The 17,983-nt window shown below is 39.9% G+C and overlaps 1 protein-coding gene across 1 annotated transcript; it reads right to left on the reverse strand.

Moving 5' to 3' along the window:
• Positions 1-1,262: 1,262 nt before the first annotated feature.
• zgc:110329 (uncharacterized protein LOC550500 homolog) lies at positions 1,263-17,666 on the reverse strand. Its single transcript, XM_035166689.2, has 8 exons — positions 17,337-17,666; positions 12,927-13,112; positions 9,779-9,853; positions 9,542-9,637; positions 7,402-7,518; positions 4,880-4,930; positions 3,771-3,887; positions 1,263-2,420 (listed from the first exon to the last, which is right to left on the reverse strand). Exons 1-8 carry the CDS (start codon positions 17,421-17,423, stop codon positions 2,085-2,087), a joined length of 1,065 nt encoding a protein of 354 aa, XP_035022580.1. The 5' UTR covers positions 17,424-17,666; the 3' UTR covers positions 1,263-2,084.
• Between the last annotated feature and the right edge of the window lie 317 nt (positions 17,667-17,983).

A 17,983-nucleotide genomic window follows, 5' to 3' on the forward strand; every position in this document is an offset into this window, starting at 1 on the left:
TAGCACAAATACTGGGGATGATGTAAAGATCAAAAACTAGAATAATGTAATCGGCCTGCGGTCATGATTTTCACCAGCCTGCGACCGTGCGCCTGTAGGTTGTTGACAATATGAGCTTTCGCCTGCTGCAATTTCAGCAATTTTCCAAGAATCCTGGAAATTGTATGTTATTATCTGAGCTCCATACATGTGCTCTTTGCAAGAAGTGAAATTGTTATTGAGGCTACAAATACCCAAGGATGTTATCTGACAGATAAGGATGTGGAAAAGGTGATTGGAACAGCAAAACTGACATCCACATTATCATAATAACGTAATAACTTGTTTGGATGTGCGCACATCCTGCACTCAGGCCATTTAGGTTGTTTTTTTTTGGTGACGCATTTCATCTCCTCAATATTCCACATGCTGTCTCTCCATCAACATGATGCAGGAGGAAGAGATGTAAGAAGAGAATGACCTGCAGGAGGAGAGAGCGCTGCGTGCATTAATGTGCAGCTTGTGAACTGAATTAATAAGGCTGGTGAATCTCAGAGAGAGAGAGAGAGAGAGAGAGAGAGCGCTTTGTGTACCTTATTGCCACATCATGCATAGTAAAGGGCCAATCCCAATTTCAAGGTGGAACTCCATATCATAATCTTTTACAAAGTAAACCAATATACAGTGCCTTAATTCCACTAGAGGCTGCCACCACCCTGTTACACCATAGGGGTGGTATTGGCCATGTGATGAGCAATGTCTGGTGTTTGGATTTCTGTTTTATTAGATCGGGGAATCTATTCCATTGTGCTCTCAGTCCTTTAGGTCCTCACGTCTCTGCAGTGGACCTCTGATGCTGTTAGAGAAACTCATGGACTAAGGTTCCTCACATTGCCAGCAGGTTGATCAGTTTGGCCAAACAGCCAACACTGGGCAGAGTCCTGGAGGTTTATAAATTAAGCTCTCTCAGTCAGTCTCAGGGCATTTTCATAACTCAAGGTCCGGACCAAAGCACTGGCCAAGGTCTTTGTAACATCATTTACAGACGGTTTATTTTAATTTCACATAGTAAGTAGTCTATCTGTTTTTTCACATTGGTAACAAACCGAACCCTGGTTTTCCTGCTTTGTTTGGAGTAATACCACCTTTTTGTCTGACAATTTTTGTCTTTTGGTCCTTTGGTTTGGACTTTCACTTACTTCCTGGTGTTGTTGAGGTATCATTGCAGTAAAAAGTAGAACTTAAGAATTTCAAAAATGCAAAACAGCAGCGCATCACAAAGGTCAGTAGACAAATGCAGCTTTATTGACAAGAACAGTAGTGCTGATACAAGGCAGGAGCTAGGGGGAAGCTCAAAACAGTGCATAACTCAGATACAAAAAACCATCAGAGTAGCTTTTCACTGAACTTGAAGTCTGGATAATGCCTGTAGTTGTTTCTTGAAAAGATGGAAGGAATAAAAAGTTTAGTTTAAAAATGACTGAAGTCCCCCTGATGACAGCCTAACATGTAAACCATTGTTTTGTTTTGTTTTTCTCTTTTAAACTTACATCATATACAGTACAAAACATGCATCCCATGTTTTTCAGTTTCACAATGTACACTGATTGCACCAAATCAAATTGAAATCATAATAAAAGGAAATAAGACACAAACTCTATACATCCTTCACAGACGCTACACGCAAGACATACTATTCCTATTTCTCAGACACTGAAAAACATATTTTCAAGCTACCATTAATTTACACACCAAATAGTACTGTCCTCGGACTACTGGGCTCTTTTCCAAACCGCCTGAGGTAAGCTTTAGCACATGATTCAAAAGATAAAATGTGATATAATGCCATAAATCTTTACATATCCACAAACAAGACAAATGAAAGGTTCTTTTTTTAAAAGCCAATGTTGCAGGTTGTCCTTTTAAATTTTGTAGTAAACAAATTCATTCACAAAGTGCCAAAATCCTGACCAAATGTCTCTTGATCCAATGACTCACATGTTCAACCATTAAGTAGTGCAACACAACTTCAACAAATGCACTGAACACAACAACAATAAAAGAAAGGCAAAAACCCAAAAGGCAAGAAAGGGTAAAAAGACCACTCAGTGTTCCCTTTTTTGCTTCCGGCCAACATCCACCTCATCCAGCCCAGTGGCCGATTGGGACTGCTGCAACTTTTGGAGCTGCGAGTGTGTGAGAGGCGCCTGCTTTTTGAGCTTCTGCATGTGAACGTCAATGGGGTCGAGGTCAGGCTCAGAGGCAGGGACCGGCAGGTAGCCGCCGTCCCTCGGCAGACACATACACCAGCCGGCACCAGCCAGGTCCAGCTCGCTGTACTGCAACCCAGCCTTCTTCAGCCTGAAGTCCACCATGTCTGCCGACTCGCTCATGTCCACCAGCAGGTTCCAGAAGACGCAGCTCAGGATGATGCCCAGCAGCTGCAGGGAGACACAGAGACTTGTTCAGACAAATGTCAATGTGTCCTAAGTCATTCTAGGATTTTTGTAATTAATAAATGAACAAGAGCATGATTTTCCAATTATCACAGTTTGTCATTGAATAATTTCCGCTGACTATGTTTAATGCACACAAGGAAGAGGAAAGTATTAACTGGTTAATAAATTGAAGTGAGATGTTAACTACAACACCCAGTGTGCATTTCAGCAGAAAGCATCTAACCACCGAGATAAAAACTGATACACATACTCTAATGGCCTGTGGAAGCTAACGATTACACTGTTGACAAAACTGAAAAACACAATCTGCAGCTTGAACTAATACATTTTGAATTCTGGGTCAATTTTGGATGATTTCATTAACTAATGTAGTGTTTTATTAATTACTGCAAAAATGAGGCAATTTGAATTTGCTGTGATTCACTCCTTAGCACAAGTTGTCTGGAGCATAATTAAAGATCTTGGATTAACTGTGAATTAAAATTATAAGTCTGTCATGTATGGACGAAGATAGAAGACAGAAAAGAACTGTTCCAAATGATCATCTCCATTGTAACAGTTCAGTTGTGTGAAACGAGATGTGCCATGACGCTCCAACAGACTAACTGACAGCCACAGTCACCAGATACACTCACCGGCCTCAGAAGGAGAAGATCTCTGGACCAAAATCAAACCCTAAATTGATGAAGGATCTTTCACCCCTGAGAGACTTTAAATCCCTCTGCTACATGGGAAGTAGATGTTTTTTTATTATTGTATATTCTATATATTTGTGGTATGCGTTTTGTCATGTATTGAAGTTTAATAACGATAAATTTAAAATAATAAAAGGAAAAAGGAACACCAGGATTTTTGTCCCAGATAATAAAACTGAGGTGTAGGTTTTTAATTACAGTTGGACAAAGTCTTGCAGCTTGTATGAGGCATTTATGCAGTCATTTTAGAGCAGTAATTATTGTAATTACTTCGTTCTGACGGGGCCACTACAGGTCCAAATTTGTGATTTAGATTTGTGGACGTCGCAATTTAAAATAGACAGATTAAGATTTACTATAAGTAAACAAAATTTAAGTCAGTGCAGCAGCTTTTTGAAAAGTTAAAGTCACACCACAACCCATTTTTAGCTAACAATGTTGCGGTTACTTGTGATGTGACTGATGTGCCAGGTAGTTTCGTTGTAAAGTCAAAAGTAAATAAGCTCTCAGAGTCTTTCACAGGATGTGGGGCTACAGTTGAAATATCAAGTCCTTGCTGGAAAGGTGCATTTGGTTGAAAAGAGGGATTTGGGGGCAGTTCAGTTTTGGTGAGTCAGTGCCGTGGGTGTTAAATTACCTGTGGCAGCCCGATGGCACAGCAGAGTGCGGCGGTTATTCCAATGTGGTCACTCATCCAGAGGTTGACTGCGTGGATGCAGCCTCGCACATGGATCCGGTCATGCAGGACTTCACGCTGATACACAGAGCGGAGGAAGACAACCAGAGAAAAGGTTTTCAGTTTTGAGCTCAAAACTGAAAATTGACAAATAAAAATAAAAACGGACGGCAACCAAATTGTCTGTCATGCTGCCAACTACAGGTGTCACAGAGGAAGTGGGACAGACAGAAAGTGCTAATAGCGAGAGGAAATCCTTGTGACTACTTAAAAAGCTTGACAGGAGAGGGTGTGAGTATATGACAAAACTCACAACTACACTAACCTGGGACTTGAATTCTGATTTAATGTCATGTCATGGACAAAGAAAGGGCTTTAGAGATGAGGAGTCTTAATCCCATGAAAGGATAGAATCTCCTGAAATCTTTTGAGAAGTGTTGGAAAAGAGGGGGTCGTCTTGTATTTGGGCAAATGTGGCTTTTTCCAACAGTGTAACACAGTTTCTTTATGAGCAAGAATATTTAGCCAATGGGTTTTTCATTATTTTATGACAGTAAACAATAGTATTCATTTAAGTAATTTCATTGATCAATACACAAGTTTATTTTTCCTATTACATGTTTCTTTTGTCCTTTACTTTTGCCATGACTTTTAAATGATGTATTATTTTATCTGCTGTCTTTTATTTCGTATTATATAATTTGCCGTCTTTCATTTTAAATGACATTGTATCATTTGCTTCTTGTCTTATTTTTATATGTCCCCTTTGTGAAGCACTTTGTAACAGCGGTTTTTAAAGGTGCTATATAAATAATTATTAGTTACTGTATATTAAATAATATCCATTATCGTTTTCACTTATAATAGGATTGTGTGCCTTAATTTTCTATATACATTTTTAACTGCTTACTTTTTTTTATAATAACTATAACAGGAGTTTATATAAAACCAATGTTAAACATTATAGTAAGAGAAAATAGGAATTTGGCTTCAAATATTATTATTATCATCATTATCCACTGTGTTCATATCAGAGATACCAAAAAACGATAACCAATAGTTGCTCTTACCTCTTTATTCAGAGTCTGGTAACCACACAGAGTGTTGATGACCTCTCCCACCTGAGCAAAGAGTCAAGAATTAGAGTCAGAGATGAGGTTTTAACTGGGCTCAGAAGGCCAGAGAGACATATACAAAGGTAATGCTCCTCACAAGGGGGGTGTAGCTGTCTTCTGCCAGCCAGAGCGTGAACTTAAGCTTTCGCAAAACGGCCTCAGCCCCAACGGGTAGGAACTGATAACAGTAGAAACTGGGTCGATGTTCAGCTTCAGATTCTAATCAACTCTACCATCTCTGGTGTGTGTGTGTGTGTGTGTGTGTGTGTGTGTGTGTGTGTGTGTGTGTGTGTGTGTGTGTGTGTGTGTGTGTGTGTGTGTGTGAGTGAGTGAGTGTGAGAGAGTGTGTGTGAGAGAGAGAGAGAGAGAGAGAGAGAGAGAGAGAGAGAGAGAGAGAGAGAGAGAGAGAGAGAGAGAGAGAGAGAGAGAGAGAGAGCACAGGATGATTCTGTCGTTAATTTCTCCTGCACAGCTCCACTGCTTCCAGAGTCAGTATCAGTGCTTTGATACCAGAGGTATGGTGGGGGTGGGGCCACGAGGGAACAACATTTCATTTAAAGACAGAAATTACTCAAAGGTTATATACCTGTGAATTGCAGCAGGTGTCCTGTTAGCTCGACGAGGCAATTCCTCTACACAATGAATTACATACAGTGTAGATAGTGAGGGCTCGATTTTAACGACCCAAGCTCATGGAGTGTGTGTCCAAATCCACTTTTGCACCTTTAATGGAGGAAAACAAAAAGGTCCCTGCACCGGGCATATGGTTCAAAAGGGTTGGACTTTGTCTGAGGCTTCATCCACACATTGATTTAGTTGGTGATGATCTCTGTCCAGACGAGCGTTTTGACTCTGTATCAGTTTTAATCCTTGTACATACGAGCACACCTGAAAATGCACATCAGGTGACCACTCATGTACACTGGGCATGCGCTTGCCGGTGTAAACAGAAGGCATCTGGTTCTTAGTTTCCGAAAGAGAAAAGCCACAAATGAGAAGCAACAATGGTGAATAATAGCTCATTGTATCATTGTAAAATACAGAATTTAACTGCACAACAGATGTTAGCAAAGACAACAGGGTCAGCAACACTTGTAATAGATGATCCATGTTGCGTTGTACACTGTTAGCTGAGGCTAATGCTGGTTGTTCTCTTCCAGAAGGGGGTCAAGTGATAGGAGCCTGACAAATCAACAAAGGCTACGTCATGACCGAAAAGACCCAATCAGCAAGCTGTTGTGAATGTCTACGTCCTCATTATCAAACTTCAGAGGCATGAGATCACGTGATCATGTTTACAGAAGCCCGAGACCGTCGCCGGCTCTTATCATCACAAACTCTCTTGACATCTTTGTCCGTGTCGTCTACATGTGAGTCACCGCTTTTTCACCTGGAGATGTTTGTTTTCTTTTTTTCATTTTTGCATATGTCACGTGTTACAAGCCTCATCAACCCCCTCACTCGATGTGAATCTATTGGGGATTAGGGCGGCACAATATTAGGAAAACAGGTGATTTGCAATAACCTTGTTTAATATCGCGATGACGATATGACTTGCGATAAATAAACATAAACAGTCCCTGGCTACGGACACAGAGACCACAGACAGCTCCACAGCCCGGGGGAGAAGGTGCACAGCCTGAGGCAGACGTCAGGGAGCCATGCACAGCTCCTCTAAGTCCACTTACAGTGTTAATTTAGAGTCTTTTCATACATGTTTGGACTGTGAAAAGAAAGTTTTTTTTCTCTCTGTCAGTAATTTACTGCTCCTCTCTGTGTCTGTATCATTCTCACTGTGCATCTATATTAGGAGGCCAGGTGGAGAAAGTCCAAAGAAACCGCGGAGCCTCTCACTCGGACATTTGCGTTCACACATGCAGCTCCTCCAGAGAAAACACGCAGGATCTGCAGCATTCAGCGCATGTCTGAAAGCAGCTTATGTTAAGTGCCTAGAGATAATGTATGTTATGATTTGGGACAATACAAATAAAATTGAAATGAATTGAATTAATGCTTTCCTTCACTCGTACACAATTTATTTTCCTTGGAAGGTGGTAGAGAGGGTCGTCCACAAATGAGAGGGTCAGTGACCCAATCCCTGGCTCCTCGAGTCAGAATTCTGAAGTGTACTTTGGCAACATACTGAACCCCAATTTGAGAGTGTGTGAATGGTTTGTAATAGAAAAAGCATTTCGTACAGAAGCAATGTAAAATTAAGAGCATAAATGTGTGAATGGGACTTGCACTTTGAGGTGCTTTGAGTGTTTGATAAGACTGAAAAAGCCCATTTACCATCTTACAAAGTACCTGCTCATGTGCAAGTTTGTACACTGTTGCTGCACAAATGTTCTGTGCTTTCACTTTGAGTCTTTCTCTTGGTTTATTTGTAAAGAGTCAGTGTGAACATGAACCAGACTGAACCTGAACTAAAAAGCATGTGATGGCCTGTTTGCTTCCTGTGTGAACCAAACACTTACCTTTTGGCGAGCACAACAGGTGTATGGAACCCCACAGGCTAGTGGGCCGGTACCGTTGCAGAAATGATACTGGTTGACCCCCCAGTCTTTATACTCATCCCCTCCACAGCATGAAAACTGAAAAACAAAACAGCAAGATAAGGCGATTAGGGACCAAACATGGCATGAAAACAAAGGCTGGTCGCAAATTAACATATGAAAAAACCAAGCTTATTCTTTCAGAGCTCTTAGGAATAAAAACAACCCGCTGAGTTACAGCTTCTGCTGCGCAATCCACACCTCTGTTTCACCTCTGTCCCCCCAACAGACAGATTAATTATCTTCCAGTACATCCAATTCCTACTGAAAAAGGAGACGTCTGCAGTGGGAAACAAGTGTACATGTGAAGACTGCAGATTGACTATTAATTAAAAGGCTGTCATTTGAAAGTACCTATGAGAACATTCAATCAAGTGTCCAAGACGTTGAACCTTTCCTAAATAATGGAGGACACCTCTATCTTCGTGATCATCCGCCCGCAGCTACAGGGCCATTATACCAGGCTGTGTAGATAAGGTGTTTTTTACAAGCAGTGGGGGGGGGGAAAAGAAATAAGAAGGAACATGGCCGAGCCAAGAGGCTGTGAGAGAGGTGGAAAGGCAAGAGTTTCTTTTCTGAGTTCATGGTAAAAAATTGTAATATTCATTTCAGCCATTTCTTTTCAAGTTCAACAAATAAAAGCAATGAACCTGTATAGTATGTTCCTCAGTAGAGCTGATATCAATGTAAGATCTACTGTTATAGCACAGATTAAATGTGTGGTTGAAATACAGAGCCAAAGGAATTCAAAGTGCATTCACACTCCACTTTATATTTTTGTTGCTCTAAAAGCTGCCTGTAGATTTAACTCAATTAGGTTTTAGGAGAGCAAAATCATGAGTTGTCTGTCCTCCCATTTTAAAAGAACAACCTTTGATCCAACTACTCTGACCATTAGTTTGAGTGATCACGCTGTGGGTCCCCTTAGTCTACTTGACACATCCGAAAGTTAATTAATTAAAGCCACTGCCAAGCCACAACACACGGCCAAAGAACCCCACAGTATTTGTCTGAGATCATTTAACAAAAGGATTTTAAGAGGCAGTTATTCGTGAGCTTGCAAGCTTTTCTTTTGAAGGGCAACACACTGCATATGTGCAATCAAAGATAAACAATACTGGAATTAACAAACATGTCATTGTGGTTTGAAATGAGCAGCTTGATGTCGAACTAGCTGGATTAGAATGTAAGAGTTTACACTGATACTACTTGGATTGTAAGACTTGGAGTCATTGTGAGGTCATACTACACAAATGACTGGCGACGGGGGATCAGCGACTACATGATTTTTCACCAGGAGAAACCCTGATTGGTCCCAACTAATTAAAAATGAAAACACATCCTGCTCAGAATGACACATACAGCTGGAGAAGAGGTGCTTCAGTGGACATCACAGCTGTAAAGAACAGAGAACAGCTCGGGACACTTTTTTTCTGTCCGAACCAATACGAGCTTGCCCCCGACCCAACAGGCATTTAGTTTTTTCTGTCCAAACTCGACCCGAGCCTGATTTAGTTGATGTTATCTTCACAGAGTTTGTGTTACCCTGTCCCTCACAAGCATAGTCATTGCTTGATTTCCCTGATTACAGACATGTGCAGTGTAAAAAAAAACAAATCATGGGACACTTTACCACTACATATACATCCACCACCTTCACCCCGTCCTGCGCTTTGACTGGCTCCAGTTGGATGGAGTTGTAGTCGATTCGGACTAGATTTTCCAGCAGGTTGGAGTCTGTGACCCATTGGTGACCCTCTCTGATAGTGTCTTTGAAAAAATGTTCATACGTTGCGATGGTGACGACCAATCAAGCGCCAATCGGGATGTTTTGTCTGCAACTTGCAAGACCCGTTGGTAATTGGCAGAAAATTGTGTAATGTGAACAATGCGCTCACTGAACAAACTAATACTTAAAAGTCTACATTAAATTAAGAATGCACACCGAGTCCCTGTGTGTAGATCACATCTATCAGGTACAACATACATTTTAAAGATTTGTACTTTTCCTAAATATAATACATGCATCCCCACATCTTCGGGATGAAAAATAATTTTGTACCTTTTCTTGCACGTAGTCCAAGATGTTTTTGAAGTCCAGATCATCATAGTAGTGTTTAATTCCTTCTCGTATGCTGCTTTGAAACAAGGCAGACGTCTGGATAAAAAAGAAAAAAGAGAAATTGACAATGGTTGTCACTGTTATGAACTCTCACAAAAATGATGGCGGTCAGAAAGAGCAGTGAAGCGACCTGGCTGTCACTGGAGGGCATCATTAGAGTGACACCGAAATATTTACCTTCCTTTCAAAGATGAGAGCCGTGGTGAGCGCGATAGCCTGGAGAAGCAGCAGCACACAGAGAACACAGAGGAACTGTGGAGGAAGAAGACAAGATTCTTACAGCATTCCCATGGTATGTTATTAGACATGAAGCCGCCACCCCCCCCCCAAAGTGTGCTTCTAAAACTGGCCGACACTGATTCAGCTGCTTAATTCAACAGCTAATTTTCAACACATCAACAGCACAAAGCATAACATAATAATTTAGGTTTCCCAGGCCAATCCTAAGGATTTGTAACTGGGACCAATCTAGGAATATTTTAATGAATCATTCATCCATTCAATATCTACATCTGCTTATCCTTTAGGTGATCGCAAGGGTGTTTGGTGCCTGTCCCAAGGCAAGAGGCAGGAAACACACCAGAAAGGTTGCCAGTCAATCACAGGGCCAGGCAACCATTCAGCCCCCCTTTTCAGACCTGGTATTAACGTTCGTCCTTAGAGATCCATTCACAAGTGGTCAGCGTTAAGTTCGTCTGTTCACACCTGACATCAAAATGTGTGCTGAATACGTCACCTGTGAGCACTTGTGGTCAGATCTCACTTCCTTGCTAATAATCACGACTGCCATTTGTGTGCACAAACACCAGCCTGAGATTACAGAAATGTTCGATGACAATGTGTGTGTGCGTGCGTGCGTACGTGTCAACACAAGCAAGAGTGAGACAGAGAGTGAATGAATGCGAGCAGGTATGAGGAAAGATTTTAAATCGATTAAAGCAAAGTATCCCTCATTACGAGCTGATCAGTGTTAATATTGGGACTGTGGCCACAAACAAATTGAATAATGATAACTGAGAAGCGTAAAGTTTGCTTAAACTTTAGTGGGTCCTTCATTTGACGCCACGATGCATTTGCGTTCACACAGCTAGAAGAACGTGGCCACATGAGAGTGATCAGATCTCAGGATGCAATGAGTATTTGGGAGAGTTCAGACCGGTACTTAGCGCTGTCCATTTATAATAGGATCACTCAGGACGGATGTTAATACTGCAAGAGTTTGGTCTGAATGGGTTCTTAGAGTTGTCTGTCTCCACAAAGTCTATCAAATGTGCCTGGATGCAGCAGATAATTAATGTTAATATCATGACAAACCTAATAACAGAGAGATGACATTGAGCTGCTTGCATAGCTACACCAGACTTTATTTTGAAATGAATTAAGTTCAATAGCATCTTGTTGTATTTAATGGCGTATATCAGTCTGCACTGAACTTCTGTGTGACTTAAATACTTTCAGATCAGACTCTGCAGATATTATGTTCATCAAATTAGTATTTAAAAGGCATCCAATTGGAATTGCAGCCAAATCAAGCCTAGCACACCACAAATCTGCTCTTACTTATGGGACATTTGCAACTTTTGAAATGATTAAAAACTGAATTAAAACTTGCTTTAATTAGCAGACCAGTGCTGAGAGAAGCAATTATCAGCAAATGGAGGAACAAAACATTTCCCAGTGAGTCAAATTCACTTCATGGCTTCTTCAGTACGAAATGAGCTTCTCATCCTCTTCTTCAAAACATAACCAGAGCATCACTGAATTTGTTTTATGTGTTTAACTTTTACGCCCTTTTTCAGTTCATATTATTTAGCTAAAGCTAATTAGATAGTTGCATAGCAACCACAGTCATGTCTCCATGCTCCCTTTGAGCTCTTTTGCCGTTATTGGCAACACCAACAGCTGTGATTTTGCATTTGAAAAGAAAAAAACCATCCGAAGCGTTGCTGGTTTAAATGTTTTATGAGCTGCTGCTGTTGTGCAAACTCTGAACAAACTGTTTATCTCTTCAATTTAATGCATGTGTCAATTTTACATTGAATATTCATGGAGAAAAACATATGTTTAAACACATTTTTTTACAGATACACTTATATGTATATAGTGTTGTCTGTTATATTTACCAATACCTTCCTAACAGACACCCATGCGCATATATATTATTTATCTTTTTCCTGGTATATGTCAGTAGCGTGCAGTGAGTTCTACACATTAGCAGTCAGAGCTGCAGATCCCACCACCACCACCACCACACCAACAGAGCACCATCAGAATACATTCAGCAGTTTACTACACCATGGGTGAAGTAAGTTCAATAAATATGAAACATCAAGGTGATGGAATCAAGTGTAGACATTAGCTCAAGCCCATCACTAATGGTTGTATGGACTGTCTTCATTTTTGTGCACTACTGTAATTTTCTGGGTCATCGTTTTTCATGTCTAATTGTTTCTATATATTTATACTTTATTCTATTCCATTGGGATTTTTGTCGTTGTGTTGTCATAGTTATATTTGTCAAGAGTTGTTGATGGTGAACCAGAATATTTCTGCCAGTCATGACATATGAGAGCAGTGACACAGACCCGGGCATCTGACAGCAGAAAGACCACAGGGACTCGTCTTGGGTCTTGAGGAGTTGTGGCATTTATTTCCTGACAAATAGTCTAAACCACAAATACATAGCACGGCTAGTTCGAAACTCTTAACACTTGTATGCAGCTAGCCATCGTCAGCCATCAGAGACCGTCAATGTGCAAAAGTCAACAAACTGCTTTCCCCTCCAGACCAACACTCAGCGTGACGCAGCCACACCCATGAAAAGGCCAGACACGATGAGGAGCGTCGGTTGGAAGTCAAACTAACTTCAAGAGACAAGAGACTGCTGCTGCCACAAGAGGGCAGTAAATAACAAAATGGACGAAAACAGGCATTATCAGATCAATTAGAGGAGAGAACACTATTCTGAGATCAGAGGTGAGGAGAGATATCCCTTCCACTTTGCATTAGCAACTTGATATATATTTTTAGCTTACACAACACCATCGATTCATATTTCATGTATTATACATTATTCACGAAGAGCAAAACAACAGAAACCCCATAGAGCAAAAACAAATGTCAACTAATGACATGCTCCGAAATGATCGTACAGTTGAATCAAAACCTCTATAAAATAGTTCCATGAAAAGCTGAATATTATATTTATGTGTACCACTTAACCTGCATACTGAGTGAGCATCATGTAAGCACGAAATGCATGTAAGCATGTGAGCACGAAACCTGTGAACAGTCCCACCACCTCGGCCTCCTCCATCATCCCTACCATGTGCAGCAGGGTCTTGTTGTCCCTGAGGGATCCAACCATGCCAACCACTGACACAGTGAACATCACCAGGCCCAGCAGGATGAGCACCACAGCAGGAGCCAGGAAAAGGCCCTCCAGGGTTCGGTTCTTCTGCCTTTCCACTTCAGCGTACACACCCACACACAGCACACAGAGACCCATCAGCTGGGAGGAGAGAGAGAGAGGGAGGGAGGGAGAGAGAATGGGTTCATGAAATGTATAGCTTGACAATCCTCAATGTGGAGAAGAAATAGTGACTCTATATATTTACTCTCGGAAATCTCTTGGGATACAATATTTGTGTAAAGACAATGTCATTACGGTTCAGTTGTTTAATTATACAGTAGCTTCTAAAAAGATTCAGACCCATTTACCTTTTCCATACTTTGTGTATTGTGCACTTTGCTGATTGTTTAAGACGCTTGATGTGAACATCAACAACTTACAGTCGTTGGATGTGGATGCTAAGTTTTTCTCTTCTTTGACCTCCAAGATTTAAGGGGTCAAAACTGAATATTAGATTATTTTTTCGTCTAAAGTCACAATTATTCTTCGACTATAGGACATTGAAATGCTCCGTTGAGATCCAGACTAATGAAATTCTGTTAAGTGGATGTGGGGCAGGACAAGGATACTGTCCTCATAAACTGTGACCATATCCACTTACTGTAATTATGTAGTTAATGAAGCAGAGTGGACATGTACTCCCTCATGGCGGGAGACTTAGACAGGATTAAACCCAAATTGTCTAATTGGATGTACCACAAACCTGTGATGGCATCATCACACTCAGCAACAAGCCAAAAGCAATTGGTGGCAATGTGACTTTAATGACAAAGAGGAGACTAATCGTTTTTCCTTAAATGCAAGTTAAGCTTAACTGACATTTTTCCCCTTGCTGTATTTGCTTAAACAATTCCTTTTTACTTTCCAGCTGTCCCCCACTCAGTTGTTTCTCATTATTTGTACAAATCAAATCACAGTTGGATTAAACTCTTGTGCCCATAACACATGGCAGGAAAATTTCTCTTCAGATAGTTTGGGTCTGAATTGTGAAATACCAATGAGATTACACTGATTTCATGAATAATGAAGTAAAGTTCAAGTATTGATTCAAGTCTTTTATGCATCAACACAAAGTTCAACAAGTAATCCTCTTAACTGAAAATCTGGGAAAATCTTAAAACCAGAATGATTTTTGGGTTGAGCAATATGATTATACAATAAATTAACAAACAACATAATTATTTAATTTTAGTTTTAAGACACATTTTTGCCTCTAAGTGGAGGTTGTGTTTTTAAACTCTTCTTTATGGGCAGAGAATGATGTGTTTCATGTGTTATACCTCTTTACTGTGCTTTGACAATGAATGCATAAGCAATATATCGATGTATATTGGACTTTTGTTGTATTGCTATTGATGAAAATCATATTGTAATAATTATGAGGATTTATTGCTCAGTCCTATGTGCAGGTTTAGCCCAAAGCCTCAAAAATTCATGGTTGGTCAAGGCTATAAAAATGTGAAAGGATATACTGGGGAAAAAGAAAATAGAAAATTGGGGTAGCATCTGCTGTTGATGAAAATATGATGACATCATCACAATCATGATCAGCTCCACAGTGCGCCCAGTGCACAGCACTGTTTTACACTAAATAAATGGACTATGTTTCCAACAAAATGTACCTTAAATGTGTTTTTTCAGCAGAAATTTGGCATTTGAGAGTTTCATTTTTACAGTGTATATTAAACAAATACAAATGATATTTCGTCTGTTTGGACTAATTCAACCACTTTGAATACACTGTGATTTGATTTAAGTTTGGGTGAGTGGCAACTGCAACATCCATAGCATCACAAAATCCTGAGGTGATTAATGGGTTGAGAAAAAAAGAAAACACGTTTCTGAGCTGTCCTTGTTTTTTGGGACTTTTCTCGGCCTTTGAGGTTTTAGTGAAATATACAATCATGTTACCTCTTTAGATCTTGCACAGTAATTTGAACAAAACCATCTGAGAGGTTTAGAGAGGAACTTGCTCTTTGGTGGATCTGAAAGCTGTTGAAATGTGACACAGGCACAAACAAGATGCTACTTGTTTGGGAGGGTTCACAAGCTATGACCATTTGTAATCCCTGGTTTAATATTAAGTTATGTATTTAATGCTCGTCATGTTTATTTTTTTAATTAGCTAAAATGGTTAATGGTCTGTATTTATATAGCACTTTTCTAGTCTTAATGACCACTGAAAATGCTTTACAGTATAGTTTTTTGCCATTCACCCATTCACACACACATTCATACAGTGCATCTATGGGCAGCACTATATTTAAACATTAAATCAGGAAAGTAGCTCAAATGTAGTGTAATAAGCAGAACAATACCTCTCTATGTAATAGGGTAAACGTACAAAGCACGATAACATTTATATACTCAAGTTAAGTATAGTACAAGTATCTCCAAATAATATTTAAGCGCAGCACTTGGGTAAAGGTACTCAGTTACTTTACGCCAGTGAATCGAGCTGGTCGGTGAGCTGGATCACTGTGTTGCCCATTGAATCACTGTCATAAAGTGTATTGCATTAAAATGATTGTGGAGACTAATTAAGTCAAACCCATTGTACTGAAAATGTAACAAATAGAACCATTCGAGCACATGTTGACAAATTAGTCAGATAGTGTGATTATATTCAACTAACCCCAGAAAAGGAGAAAAATTAAACAGTGTTTACTTCCCAGCTATTTGGAAACACAGGCAATCTATCTTAGGGTTGGGTCCATATACCTCAACTCCATTTACTGCTGTGCTTAAAACCCTCTATAAAGCACTGACAGATGCATCTGGCTTGGTTCCCACTTCCAAAGTCATCCTTTCTACCTTCACTGCTGCAGTAATGAAGATTAGAATGACCAGCAGACTCTTTTGACGGGGACCTGATGTATTGCTAAAAAATCCCAAGAAACTTAAAAAGTTGCCAGCTGGACTTGAATGAGCGGTCTGCTATTTGGCATGCAGCCGATGGAAAACACTAGATGACACAATTTCTAAATGAGCCAATCATCTTTTTTCTGCATCACATAATGTAAAACATAATGTGAAATTTTCTGTGAAATTTACAATTATTATTAGAACTGTGACTAATATTACAATCGCCATCTGTCTAAATAAATCGCAGTATGATTTGCAATTTTGCAATTGAGCCTTAATTTAAAGTGGAGGCTGGCTCCGACAGTTCAATAGACAAACAACAATTTATAAAGCAGCAAATGTGCCTGGTGCCACAGACAGTTTACAGCCATTATCTAAAAATAAGTATCTTAACAAAAGAGAGCTGTGGAGAAATACTGGGAAAAAGGCTTGTTATCATCTTTGCTTGAATCTTACCACACTTTGTTAGTATAAATAACCAGAGCCAGATTTTCAAACTTAGTTTGTAATCATTTTCTCTCTGTACAGGAAGAAAATACCTAGTTTATATGTTTAGGATCACATCTTTACCTACATAAATTACCTATTCATAATTTTAAGCATAGGGATACATTTTAATTTAAATACCAGCCTGAATTTGTTGAATCACCAACAAAGGAGTCATTCAGTCTGCTCGTATATTCTGTCGGCAGATCTATTTACCAACACTATCATCCCTTTAAGTGGATCCAACGCCCTGCACCACCGTGCTGTTTGACAGCCGGTGGTCGACGGGCATTGCTTCACATCCCAAATGAAAATATTATCTTTTCAGAATAAGAAGATAATATTAAATTAGCCACATTTATTGTATTAAAAGCAAATGAAAAGCAGCAGGATGCATGGTGTGTGAGGCGGTATAGTGTTTATCTTGTAAGCTAACCACCCAGGAGCTAGCAGCTAGTATCCAGAGAATTCCACACCAAATCCCATGGAAAAATAAAGCTACTAATCATCACAATGCAACACATACACAAGGCTGTACTCGTGATTTGGGAACGTTTTCTAATCAACACAGTCTTCAGGTGAATACGGAACATGTTCTACCCAACACACGGAGATTTATTTAAATAAAATGTCAAGTATAGCCCGTCTCACACTGTAAAGCTGTTTAGGGGGAGATCACCGAGTCTGAGGAGAGTCAGCGATTTAAATTGAAATTGCGATGAAAAGCAACGGGATGTTTATTAGGTGTGTGAGCCGAATTGCACAGCAGATGGTACAGATTCGTATTATGCCTTTATTTATTTTCTACAGCCCGTTTAACAGAAGATACATTTAAACGCATGTACTTTTGAATAAGGGTTTGGCGAGAGGTCTCACTGATGCTTAGGGATGCTTCGCGTCTCACTACTACCATTAGCAGACACTGACCACGGACTCACCCTGAGAGCTGATGTCAATGGGCCAGACACTTACCGAGAAGAGCATTGAGTAGACGTTCAGGGTGAATTTGATGAAGTAGTAGAAGTGGTTTGTTTTCCTTAATTCAGAGTAGGTCGGCATGGCTGCTAGCGTTAATGGAGCTAGCTAACAGGCTAGCTAGCTGTATCCCCCCCCTTTCGTCCAGACGATATTAAAATAATACCAAAGAATAATAAAATATTGTTAATGAAATGAAAACGGATTTTAACAGAGCTAGCTGAATTTTAAATGTGCAGCAGCTCTCATTTCTCACACACATAGTGGGTTAGCCAGCGAGACAAAACCACTTCCGTGCTCCTCACCGGCCACTCCACGCTTTGTTTTGACTCCTTTCTTAAAGGGGCAGTGCACTCAACCTCATTCTTTAATTGGATTAAGGTGCCACAGAACATTTGCATCATTGTTTTGATAATTGTGTTTTTGACTGAAGTTTTATGCAATATCTATTTTTTATTGTTTTTGTTTATGTTTATGAATTTAGTAATATTCTAACAACATAAACCAGATCTAACATTAAACATTAAGCCTATGATATGGAAAAAAAGGTTTCAGTATGAGTCTGGACAAACAGATTTGTAACATGCATGGGCAGAGAGGACAAATATTTACCAGTACTAAAGTTTCAAAGTAGAGAAGAAAGA

Source organism: Hippoglossus stenolepis, chromosome 9 (genome assembly GCF_022539355.2).
Source record: "Hippoglossus stenolepis isolate QCI-W04-F060 chromosome 9, HSTE1.2, whole genome shotgun sequence".
NCBI classification, from domain to species: Eukaryota; Metazoa; Chordata; class Actinopteri; order Pleuronectiformes; family Pleuronectidae; genus Hippoglossus; species Hippoglossus stenolepis.

What these genes read in the sequence shown, in the direction of transcription:
- zgc:110329 (XM_035166689.2), bottom strand. Translation starts at nt 17,423, where the DNA reads ATGCCGACCTACTCTGAATTAAGGAAAACAAACCACTTCTACTACTTC. An exon ending in ACAAGACCCTGCTGCACATG is followed by an intron (nt 9,854 to 12,926) that starts GTAGGGATGATG and finishes CTTCCTCCACAG; the next exon opens with TTCCTCTGTGTTCTCTGTGT. An exon ending in CTCTCATCTTTGAAAGGAAG is followed by an intron (nt 9,638 to 9,778) that starts GTAAATATTTCG and finishes TTTTTTATCCAG; the next exon opens with ACGTCTGCCTTGTTTCAAAG.